Here is a 12,626-nt window from a genome sequence, read left to right as displayed (position 1 = left end):
CCCTCAAGCCTGTGTGTCCTGCCCTGGAGGGGGCAGTGAGGAGTTTTATAGTAATGGTTCAAGGAGCAGGGCGTGATCAGCTCATGGACGTCCTTCGGATCGGCTGGTGGTGAGGTCATTGGGAGTCGGCATTATCAACCTTCTGGTTTCAACCGGTCTAGGGTCTGTGTTCTTGTGGGCAGCAGTCTTCATCTGGTGGCGGTCTACTTCCTATAAAAGCAATTTAGGAATGTGTGTCAGGCCTTTATCTGTATCTTTCAGGGAACTGGGAGTTCTGCTATGTGGCAGAATTATCATCTAAATTGTTACCAGTTCCCCAGCCCAACAGCTAGTCTTTATTTCTACATCTTAACGTTGCCCAATCATTAACTTTGGAGTCGAACTTTTACTTCAGAAGACGAGGACACAGGGGCTGGTACACGGTTTCAGTATCAGGCAGTGTGACCAGGACAGAGGTTAACAGCTGAATAGAGAATGAGCCAGAGAATCGGTTCTGGAGCCAACTGCCTGGGATTGAATCCCAGCTCTGCTACTTATGAATTGTGAGGCTTTGGGCAAGGCAAGTGATTTTCTGGCCTCAGTTTACACATTTAAATGGGCACATTTTTACAAGGTTGTTGGAAGGATTAAAATGAGTTAATAAGCGTAAAGTAGTAGAACAGTGCCTTGCACGTAGTAGGTGCTGTTTAAGAATGTGCTGCTGTTGTTATTAATGACAACAATACCGAGGTTTTGGAGGATGGCAAGTTGGAAAAGCGAGATGGTGATTGGTGACGGGATTTTGAGAGTCCAAGCAATGCAGGTATAATCGGAATTGCTTACCATGGTTGACCATAGCTGACCATTTAAAAGCTATTTTCTGATGTGTTAAAGAAAAAAATGGTGCTTCTCAATGACAGCAAGTATAAACAACTCGAACAATAACTTCTGTTATGTTTCCGCGTGCAGTTAAATACTTGGGTACATCACTCTGTATCTACGTAGCACTGCCTGTGCTGGGATGAGGTGGGACTGGTCCAGAGATGGCTGTTTCCCGGGAGCCCAGCACAGCAGCTGGTTCTTTAGCCTCCTATTTATTTTGCCTCTCTCAGCCCTCTCTTTGTGAATATTTGTGTTAATTCCTTAGTAATTCACTGCCTCACATGTATACCAATTCAAGTTGCTGAGGTGTTTTTTTCCCTGAAACGGGAGCAGTGGTCATTTTATAATATCTAATGAGATAAAACAGAATCGCTTTTTTTTTTTTTTTTTTGCGGTACGCGGGCCTCTCACTGTTGTGGCCTCTCCCGTTGCGGAGCACAGGCTCCGGACGCGCAGGCTCAGCGGCCATGGATCACGGGCCCAGCCGCTCCACGGCATGTGGGATCTTCCCGGATTGGGGCACGAACCTGTGTCCCCTGCATCGGCAGGCGGACTCTCAACCACTGCGCCACCAGGGAAGCCCTAGCATATTGTTTTTAACTTTTTATTTTACATTGGAGTATAGTTGATTAACAATGTTGTGATAGTTTCAGGTGTACAGCAAAGTGATTCAGTTATACATATACATGGATCTATTCTTTTTCAAATTCTTTTCCCATTTAGGTTGTTACAGAATATTGAGCAGAGTTCCCTGTGCTATACAGTAGGTCGTTGTTGGTTATCCATTTTAAATATAGCAGTGTGTACATGTCAGTCCCCAACTCCGTAACTATATGTCTTGAAAGGCATTTTGTTGTGCTCCTTTGTTCATTTGATGTACCTATCTGATCCTGTGAAATAGATTCTAATCTGATACGTAGTTAACCTCATAACATGGGAATTGAGCTAAATTTCCATAACTAAGTGGCATTAATATGTTCTTCCAGTGAGAGTCCTGTGGAGAGGGGAAGGCAAGCTAAGTAAAGAGCCCTTCGCTTTATTCCTTTGGGGACATAAGTCACTGAATGACTAGGTGTGATTATAACTCATGAAGACAGGAACTTGCTAATACCCAGTCCTTGAACTCTGAAGTTCGAAGGGGCTTTGAAAGGTCACTTAGCCTTTCTCGCCAACTTTGCCCAAAAATGAAATAACCGCAGGCTACTGTCAAGTGACGCCGGTTCTGAGAGCCTGTGAAAGGAGATTTCATAAGCTCCCTCAGAAATACAGCGTGGCTTTTTTTAACCCTCCTTGTAGAAAAGGTCATTTTAATATCTAAGCAGAGTCCCAAGTGCTGTAACAAAAGGCCATGTCCTCCTTTTCAGCCCTTGTTAGAGCTGGTGGAGAGCTCGTTACTAGCTTCATCGTAAAATGAAGGTTCACTGGGCACCTACTGTGGCCTCTTCTTAGAGCAACGCTTCACGCGTGAAAGAGCCCCGCACAGGCCACTTTCTAGTTCTCCTTTCTCCAGGCCAAATGGACCCGTAAACATTTCCTTTCCAGGGTCCTAGTTTCCAACTATTAATCTTTGTAGCCTTTCTCTGTAGATGCTTCAACACTCCTTCCAGCAATGAACAGATTCCTCTGTAGTTTCTGACTAACTTGGAATATAAGAGATTTCCCAGTCCTTGTTTTTTTCTTTTTGTTTTCTTTAGCCTATAGATTACACACAAGTTTTTCTACCACACGTTGTCTCCTTCTGAGCTTGGCCTAAAACTTTCGCAACTCTCGGAGAGAGGAAAATAGGGATGAAGACACAGGAAAGACATCAATCACACGTTGATAGGGAAACAGAAATTCAGAGAAGAGTACCCTATGCCCACAAAATACCCTGATCGGTCAGGGGGTATCAAGGCTTTTGTTCAAAATCACTTGGAGGAAACAAACCAGCACCACATGAGTGTGAGAGCAAGCAGACAGGTATAGACATGTATGTGTGTGGACGTAAAGGAAAAAGAGGGTCTCTGGGGCAAGGCTTCTACAATCCACCTCAGACCGGGATCTCTTTCCTACTTTTCTTCCCGCAGTCTGAGACCAGGCAAGCGATCAACAAACAGTCGCACAATGATTCGACGCAAGTTTCTGTGGGAAATGATAGAGTTAGAACTGCTTGTGAAGAACTTAAAGCAGTTATACAGAATGCGCTGGCAGTCAGATCATTAACCATCAGAAGATCCAAAAAGAGTTCTAGGGACCGTAAGTGATAGAAGAGTTTAGAAAACCATGGGTTGGCAGGGTTGGCTGGATTGGCCAGGACAGAGTCACTTTCTTGGAGGACGAGGCCCTGTGCTGGCACCTGACAGATGGGTAGATAGAGATGGGTAGGGCCTAGATGCCTAGTGGTATGGGGGGTACAGGGCAATGACCCGTCATTATAATCTGAAAGGTGAATGGGGCTTTTCGCTAGCAGAGGTCCACCTAGCCGGTAGGTTAATGACCGTTGAATCTGGGGTGTAGGCAGTGTGGAGCGCAGGAGCGCAGGGCTGGACGTAGAGAAAGCTTTCCAGTCCTGGGAAGAGGCTGCATCTTGTGGGCGTGTGACTGGAGCAGCTCCCCTGGGAAGGAGCCAGCAGTGGCTTCTGATGTTCTGACGAGAGCTGAGTGTGTGCTCATGTGCACACGTACGCGCACGCACTCACTCTTGGGGTGATTCTGCAGTGGCACCCCTCCAAGTGCCCATGTGCTCACAGACACCCACACCCAGCCCTCCCCTTCTCCCATGAGACTGTGGTGAAAAACATGGAACTAAACCTCAGGTTCTCCTGGGGCCTGTCCTGCACACACATGAAAAGGGAATCAATTACGCTTGTGAGCACACAGGAACCCTTATAGGGAAACCCACTCTACTGTCCTGGAGAAATAGATTAGAAAATGGTGGGGCAGAGGGAGAAAAGAAAAGAAGAAAGAATGAGGTGAAGTGAAAGCAGATAGATAGAGAAGAGAAAAAAAAAAAAAGAGGAGAAAGAAGCAGGGTGACCCAACTTTAGAAGAATTTGAGCTATAAGGATGACTGATTACATCTTTTTAGACGCACACACGTGGCTTTGAGGACTTGTGTCTACCTCTGTAGCTGCACCTGGATACCAGGGTCCCATCACCACCTTGTCTTTTACCAGTTTTAAACAAGAAACAACTGAGAATATGGACCCCATGTTAATTCACCCCTGTATCATTTCCGCTGCGTGGTTGAGCTTCCACAAGTGTATGCTGACTGAATGAAATTATTAGGTCCTGAACCTTCGAATTCCCCGGACAGATTGTTCTTGTAAAATAAATCCCCCTTTGCTTATCGTTCTGTAGGAGTCCACGGACTTCTGCTTTTAGATCAGACTGTCCCGCCAAGTGCCAGGGGGAGCCTCATGAGGAAGCAGTGCTCTCTGAACAAACCTCTCTCCCTTCTTTCCCTGCCCTATCCCCAAAGTCCCCATATTCATTTTTAAAAATTCTGTAATTCAGTATTTCATTCTCTTAAGTCAAATACACTCTGCACATATTCCTGGAAGAGGAAACACAATGAGCTATATCCAACATCCATACCTCCGTCTGAAGGCATAAGTAGGGTCCTTTCCTAAAGCAGGACTTGTATCCGGAGGGCAGAGAATTCTGGTTACCTAGGTAGCAAGAGGGTGGACACATAAAGAACAAGATAGGAATCCAGGGGAACAAAGACAGCTTGTTCCTGCTACTTAGTTTTGTTTCAGGATTTCATGTCCAGTGATGTCCATTTTCAGCAGAAGTACTTTCACCCTGGTCATCCTCCGGCTCCTGGTCCTATTTTAGTACCTGGGAAGCTAAAGATGCCTTTGTGTCTACTTCGCCGACTCTGCAAGACAGCAGCTGCGTTCAGTCCACTGTCAGACTCTTGCTCTGTGTGCTCAGTTGCCGAGCAGGTGTCTTCTCCCCAGATACACCTTTTAAGATGGTGGTGTCATCAGTCAGCAGCGCCCAAGGACCTGGAGGGGAGGGGTGGGGGAAGGCTAATTGGTTCCAATCCAAAGTTCTCTCACTGCTCCTGGTACCCTGGCTTGCTGCACCTGTTGTGTTCTGTGTCCTCTCCCTGCTCTAACGATTCCCTCCAAGGAACTTAATTGAGTAGAGGGAGGGTGAGACTGTAAGTGGGGTGAGAGCTGCCGTCCTTTCTCCCCACAACGTAGGTAGACATTTGGGGTTGGTATCGATCATCATCCCCATGGTTCTGAGTGTCTAGGGGAGACCACCACCAATGCCCCATCCCTCTCCCTCTCCCATTTGGTCCATCATGAAGTTGAACTAAAGCCTAAATCACACCCTGTTTCTCCATACCTCCCAGGCTGTTGTGGTTACGAAAAGTGTCTGATAATCCTCTGACCTTTCAGTTACTGTTCTTCGGGATGACTGTGTTCTTCTCCTCACGAATTATTTTTATGTGTTGACCGCCCTGTTACTGAACCGGTTCTGCTTGATTTCCTTGTTCCCTCTTTAATTTGGTCGCACCTTCTTTTATAGTCCACTAACTTCGTTGAAAATAAATGGACTTGTATGGTTAGTATTACTCAGTCAGTAACGTAAGTACCGTATTAGGGTGCAGTGAATGCAGAGTGAGTGCTGTGCAATTACAAGGTAAATATATGATGGGTTTATTTTATCTGCTAAGCCCAAAAGGGGTGACATAGTAATTATTTTTGGACCTGTTAAGTATACCTACTGCATAATCTGAAGGGAAATCAATCATGTAGTTAGTACTTGCCACCTTCCATTTTTACACGTTTTTAAGATTATGTGGTCTTGGGTAAATGTCATGCTGAGTTGCAGTAGCCGTTATGAATCTCTTCCGGAATGAACCACACCCAGTGTACAGCTAGCAAAAGGGTTGGGAAGCAGCTACAGCTTACCTTGGGGTATGGGGAGACACCCCCAATCTAAATTCAAACTAACGCTTTTATTTTTGCTTTGCCCATGCATTCAATAGGATGGAGTAGGAGAGGTATGGGAGAAACAGCATGTGTCCTCTTAGAGACCAGTCCTCTTCCACAAAAAAAAGCATTAGAGTCGAGCATTTAATCGGTACCAGAAAACATTTACCGTGGACATAAGAGCGCCTGGGACCAAACCCTTTTCATATCTCACAACAGAAAGTCGCTCATAATGATTGTAAACACCCTGATGTCTGTCACTATTCTAATGAACTGAGTGACGTGCCAAAGCTCAAGTTCATACTTGTGAGCTCTGGTCTCCTCTCTCGACTCATAGACTATGCATAACCCTCTCACCCTAGACCGCTCTCTGTGAATGCATGCGCCCCAGGTCATAGACAAGCAGAGCAATTCACCTGTATTTTGTCATTGTACGTGGGTCTCGTGTCTTCCAACAAAAATAAAATATAAAAAAATACTTGGCAGGGCAATAGGACGTCCTAAAACAAGCAAATTAAGGAGTTGCCTGTTTTTCCTTGAAAAATATATTCTTTGCAAAATTGATTCTGTTCCAGATTCCATCATGAGGTGAGCTACCTTAATGCAGTTACGTTATTTGACGAGCATCCCTTTGATTTATACAAGGTCTTCTAGAAACATGATTATTGTGTGAAAGAGAGTCCAGCTCGCAGCTAGCTACATTTGTCATTTCGTCTGATCAGTATCTCCCAAAATTCCGATCGCATTTCATTCTGTGTCCCGGGGTGGGTCTTTGGCCCTGTGCCCATGTTGGCCATTTAGAATTTCTCTTGTGTCTTTCAGGCATCGAGAATGCCAGCGACATCGCTTTGTACTCAGGCTTGGGCGCTGCGGTCGTGGCCGTCACAGTCCTGGTCGTCGGCATCACGCTTTACAGACGGAGCCAGAGTGACTACGGCGTGGACGTCATCGACTCTTCTGCATTGACAGGTGGCTTCCAGACCTTCAACTTCAAAACAGTCCGTCAAGGTCAGCGGCATAGGGCCCCCCAACACTGCGTCCCCAGGACCATAGACTACATTCACGCAAGACCCTGGCGCTCTTTGGTCCTGTGTGAGGGTAGCTCTTGGCACTGGGAGCCGCTACCAAATTGTCTTCACTCCTCCAGGTTCGATGGAGGAGTGTGCCTGAGACCTTGGCTGCTGTGAGGATCAATGGGTCTCGATTTACTCCTACCGACATTTTATATGAGGCATCTCATTTAAATCTTTGATATGTAGTGAGCCTAACAAGTTATTTTATCTCAGATCACCCAACTTTCTATTTTAACCAGCCTGCTTTGGGGATGCATATTTAGTTAACTAAAGTACTGCTTATTCAAGGCTAAGGGCCAACGACTATACCAGACATATTTATTACACCACTTATTAGGTGGAGTTATTTTTGTGGCTTCTATTTTAAAGAAGTAAAAGGATTTTCAAGGATCTCTGATGGGCCAGTTAGGCAGGGAAAAAATGAAATTCCCAGCCTCAATGACTCTGCTGTTGCCAAGTTAAGGCGGTCTTCTGTTGTGGGGAAAGAAAATGTATCATGTCAAACTACAGCAATATTCATTTTTAAAACACAGAGTCATTTAATTCTCTTATCCGAACCACTCTATTCCTGATTGGGAGATGGGGGTGAGACGGATGGCTTATTTTACAAAATGAAATTGTCTCGCTTCCATAGATGAAGTTTTCTACCTTGACCCTCGTGGTCAACATTGTCCCTTTTATCTCTGTTTACTGCTTGTCAGTAGCACCTGCAGCACACGACAAGAAGTCTCACTGCTTGGCAGTGATGGAGTAGGGACAGGATGGCGAAGCAGGAACCCAAGCAGACTAGAAATTGGGAGATGGCCGGGAGAGACAGGATGCGTGTCTGCTTACCACTCACCTCTGGCACCTCGGCTTCAGGTCTGGGTGTGAGTCTGAGTCTGGTTGACCTCAGATGAGAACACATCCCCTCAATGTGGTTATAGAGCTTAGTATATAGGAGTTAATTAGAAATACATCCAGTGAAGAACTGATCTTTTAAAAAATTTATTTTATTTTTATTTTGGGCTGCGTTGGGTCTTTGTTGCTGCGCGTGGGCTTTCTCTCGTTGCAGTGAGCGGGGGCTACTCTTCGTTGCGGTGCGCGGGCTTCTCATTGCAGTGGCTTCTCTTATCGAGGAGCACGGGCTCTAGGCACGCGGGCTTCAGTAGTTGTGGCATGCAGGCTCAGTTGTGGCTCGCGGGCTCTAGAGTGCATGCTCAGTAGTTGTGGCACGCGGGCTCTAGAGTGCACGCTCAGTAGTTGTGGCGCACGGGCTTAGTTGCTCTGCGGCATGTGGGATCTTCCCGGACCAGGGCTCGAACCCATGTCCCCTGCATTGGCAGGTGGATTCTTAACCACTGCGCCACCAGGGAAGCCCAAGAGCTGATCTTTGTAGTGTGTAAGAAACTAGAACTGTACTTCCATCAAATCATGAGATATCAATGTCTTTGACCCTAACACTTGAAAAATAGAGACTATGCAATAGTGTAAGAGGCAGCTTTGTGCACGACTTCAGGGGCTTTGAAATCAGATAGACTTGAATCCAGAATTGCTGTAGGACCTAGTTAATCAATTATTCTCTCTCAGCCTCAATTCTTATAGCTATAAAGGGGGAATACTAACATCTGTCTCAGGGGGTTCTTGTAAGGATGAAACCACCTGGAAGAACATGGGACATAAACCCTTGGCTTATGGAAGGGACTCAGTAAATGCAGTGAGTATCGTTCTAGAAGCCAGTTGTTTCCTCTTACCTTGGTACAGGACACCAGTGAGTTCCATAGAGCACCAGGCAGCATGTGAGAGGAGTGGGTCCCTGACCTGAACATTTGGGGAAGGCTGACTTGCACAAGTTGAAACACATCTCGTTAGGGTGACGCTTCTCAGGATGTACTTGCACTGTGAATTTCTAGGAGAGGATGTAACCTTTCCAAAGCCACTTTACCATTTTCTTTGACCAAGAATTCACAAAACTAGTGATACAAGCAGAAACCCTTTATTAAAATTCTACTCTCCCCCATATTCACGGTGAGGCTACACCGTACACTGCTGCTCTGTTGTCTTAGTGACATCCCTTCTTGAACAAATATGGATGGAGCCCCAGCAAGGTGAACTGTGAGGCTTAAATAGATTGGCATACGCAGAGCAGATCAGGGACCTCGAAGGACAGCCAGAGAAGAACCTGGGGTCACTGGGGGATTGTCCCCGATCAAACTTGAATCAAGTTGGCTGCCAACTTTTCTTCAACCGTGGACTCTGTCATATGTATATATTATGGTAATCAAGCATTTTAGACTTGAGTCTAACTCTAGGAAATGTTTTTTGCTTCTTGGCTTTACTCTTAAAAGTAGCCAGGGGGCTTCCCTGGTGGCGCAGTGGTTGAGAGTCCGCCTGCCGATGCAGGGGACGCGGGTTCATGCCCCGGTCCGGGAAGATCCCACATGCCGCGGAGCGGCTGGGCCTGTGAGCCATGGCCGCTGAGCCTGCACGTCCGGAGCCTGTGCTCCGCAACGGGAGAGGCCACAGCAGTGAGAGGCCTGCATACCATGTTAAAAAAAAAAAAAAAAAAAGTAGCCAACTCCAGAAGGTAAGACAAAACAGCCATGAGACTCAGAGATACGCTTTTTCAGGTATCTGGTGTCTGGCTCCAAACTCTTTGCAGATGTGAGAGGGTTCTTCAATCCCGCTTCTTGCCCAGGAAAACCATAACCCAGGGTAAGGCTGGTACCTGTAGAGTTCAATGCAGTTCTGTTACAAACCTCAGCTCCTTATTATGTCTGTGTCTTAGCACAAGAGCCTCAAACATGAAAAAAATGCCTCATCAAGGTGCCTTTCGATCTATAAGGTCATTTCATCTCATTTTAAACCTCCTCTCTGATTCTGGATTCCTAGAGCATCAGAACAAGGAGGTGGGAGAAGTCAGGGTTATAGATTTCCTGCTGGCATTGTTACAAATTATGAAAATGGAAAAACAAGAGGCTAATACACTATGGCCTGCAATTGCAACATTTTCAAAAATATCATACTTGAAACCGTTTTGTCAAGCCCCAGAGGAAAAGGGTTTAATATGGTTTGGGTTTCAATTTGAGATATCACATTGACGGACTAATATGGGTGGGAGGTTTGGAACTGAGGGTTATTTTGTTATTTACTAATAAATGAAATTACTTCATCACAAGAAAATGTCACAGCATTTCTTTTTTTATACTTGGCAAAAAAAAAAAAAATATTGGTAAGTCCCAATAGATGAGAAGGTCCAATTTCTCATGTTTTTGTAAGGATTATTTTTCTCCATTTGTTTTGAGTCAGAAAGGAAGCCGTTCTAAGATGCTCCCCGTGTGGAATCTGAGTCTCCTATCCCTGTGTGGTACCCTCTTTGCCTCTCAGAGTGACATACATACTCTTAGAGCCAACTGGCTACTCAGACATGGAGCAGTTTGAGAAGTCTCCTGACCCTTTTGCTCCGAGGACACATCATGTCCTCCCTCAGCCCCAGAAACTACCCAGAATCCCACGTGAGATGTGCCGGCACCCACCCCACCTCGGTTATAAACAGCAGCCCCTCGTCACCATGCTGTGTCATCTCTTGCCATTTAAAATGAACAGATGTTACTTTTGCTCCAAACTGGCTTCCCAAACAGCTTTTTTTCCTTTTTTATTTTTTGGAAGCTTCTCTTTGCCAGTTAAAATAATCCCATAAACCATCATACCTGAGTGAGTTGCCTGGTGGAGTGCCAGAAATACTTGTTTTGAAAAGACGATAGCATGTAAAGAACTCTGGAAAGTGATGCATTTGGTCAGTGGCATTCAGGCAATTGACTGTGAAAGCCAGAGCTCCTGATTCCAAGGCTCTGGGCACTCATGATCAGCCCGTTAGAGGTGCTTTAGATGCCCAGGGTGGGTCTGAAGGGCTAGGCTTGACCGGAGCAGCTGGCGAGCCTTTGTTGTGCAGTTAGGAGAAGCAGATGTGAAGTCCTAACTGTGATGCTTTCCGGTTTCTGAGTGACAGATCAATTCTTCTTTAACCAGGTAACTCCCTGCTCTTGAATTCCTCCATGCAACCAGACCTAACAGTAAGCCGAACATACAGTGGGCCCATCTGTCTACAGGACCCCCTGGACAAGGAACTCATGACGGAGTCCTCACTCTTTAACCCTCTGTCGGACATCAAAGTCAAAGTGCAGAGCTCATTCATGGTTTCCCTGGGAGTGTCTGAGAGAGCTGAGTACCACGGCAAGAATCATTCCGGGACTTTTCCCCATGGAAACAACCGCAGCTTCACTACCGTGCATCCCAGAAATAAAACACCCTACATCCAAAATCTGTCATCACTTCCTACAAGGACAGAACTGAGGACCACTGGTGTCTTTGGCCATTTAGGAGGACGCTTAGTAATGCCAAATACAGGTGGGTGGTAAGTGTGCGTTTGTGTATTTTCTCACGTTTGTTTGAACGTGTTATATTTACATAATGATGTCCCGTAAGTTTCATTTATAAGATGTTGACTGTTCCCATGTCAGAGTGACAGACACCGTGGCTCCATAAGTTGGCTTGATTTACATGGCGAACCAGAACCAGCACTGAGATTAGATTTTGCCATCTTCATCTCAGCATGGACCGTACACTCCATCAGATGCTCTGTTAGGGCTGACAGCCATATTGGCTCAAAAGCTTCGGGTGGTTCCCAGAGTTTAAGCCCCCTTGAAATATAGTTCCTAGAACATGATCAGGAAGCACTGAAAACATTCTTTGACATGACTGAAAAATACCATTTTTATAGCAAATTATGGTTTACGCTCTAGTCGATAATTTACTGCAATGACACTCAACCTTCCTCAGTAACTGACCTAATCAACACCATCGGTGTCTGCCAGCCTTACTGTAATGTTGCTTTATGATGCGCAGTGATGAGGGTTCCTTATGGCGTTGCTCTTTTGAATTCAAACTTCAGATCCATGGCCATATAGTTCTCAAGAGTGTTTTCTTCCTTTGGGTTGGAAGATTTTCTTGATGTTTTGACAAGGTGTACAGCCCAGGTCACTTTGAAAATGACACCGTACCTATAGATTAGTCTTCAGAGTTGCCATCTAAGACCTAACTAACTGGATGGAGGAAGAGAGCCATCTCTCCTCCAATTTCTGAGCAACGAGATTTAGGGAGTGCTCTGAATCATCCCTGTTGGCTGAGAGGAAAGGGAATATATCAGATCTGCAAGTGTTAAAGAACTGGCTAGCGTTGAGTCAGGACCAGCAGGGCCTTGGCAGATTTCTCTGTAGGGTAGAACTAACCCACCTAAAATATCAAACATCTTCTCTTATACAATGAACTCTGTAGTAGAACTAGTCTGATGCTACCATTCCACTAACTGACCCTCTAAGTAGTTTAGTGACTTGCGCCTGCAATTTGTTTCAAGCTGATGATTGTTTGGTTTTCCTATATCAATCGCTTCCTTAAAAACTTCATTTCAGGCAAATAGCCCTCCAGTACAGCCCCAATGATGATTTTGTTTCTAAACTTCCAGTTCTCTAAATCTTCCTCGGTCAGTGTTCTCAGATGTGGTAAGGAAAGTTGTCTAAGTATGTCTGAGTGTCAATGTGTGATGCCTTCCGCCTGGTGAGATTTGCCAGATAGGAGCTTGATGGGACATGAGTAGGCGGCCGTATTAACAGACACTGTTCTTGTAAGCATCTGTAAATTGCAAGTGTGGGATCTGAAAAAGATACGAACCCTGCCCTTTCAAAAAGAAGAGTATATACATACACATCAGAACTATATGAAGTTG

At 45.4% G+C, this 12,626-nt stretch overlaps 1 protein-coding gene across 3 annotated transcripts in view; it reads left to right on the top strand.

The window, feature by feature from the left end:
* UNC5D (unc-5 netrin receptor D) overlaps positions 1–12,626 on the top strand; it is a 603,365-nt gene that overhangs the window by 513,490 nt on the left and 77,249 nt on the right. For all 3 annotated transcript variants that reach the window (XM_060001381.1, XM_060001380.1, XM_060001379.1), the window contains 2 exons: positions 6,615–6,800; positions 10,874–11,251. In XM_060001381.1, coding sequence (XP_059857364.1) covers positions 6,615–6,800; positions 10,874–11,251 — 564 coding nt within the window. The remainder of the gene's footprint in view (positions 1–6,614; positions 6,801–10,873; positions 11,252–12,626) is intronic.

The sequence above is a fragment of the Delphinus delphis genome, chromosome 21, assembly GCF_949987515.2.
Source record: "Delphinus delphis chromosome 21, mDelDel1.2, whole genome shotgun sequence".
NCBI classification, from domain to species: domain Eukaryota; kingdom Metazoa; phylum Chordata; class Mammalia; order Artiodactyla; family Delphinidae; genus Delphinus; species Delphinus delphis.
Note: the sequence above shows the minus strand (reverse complement) of the source record. Positions and strands in the feature narration are given on the sequence as shown.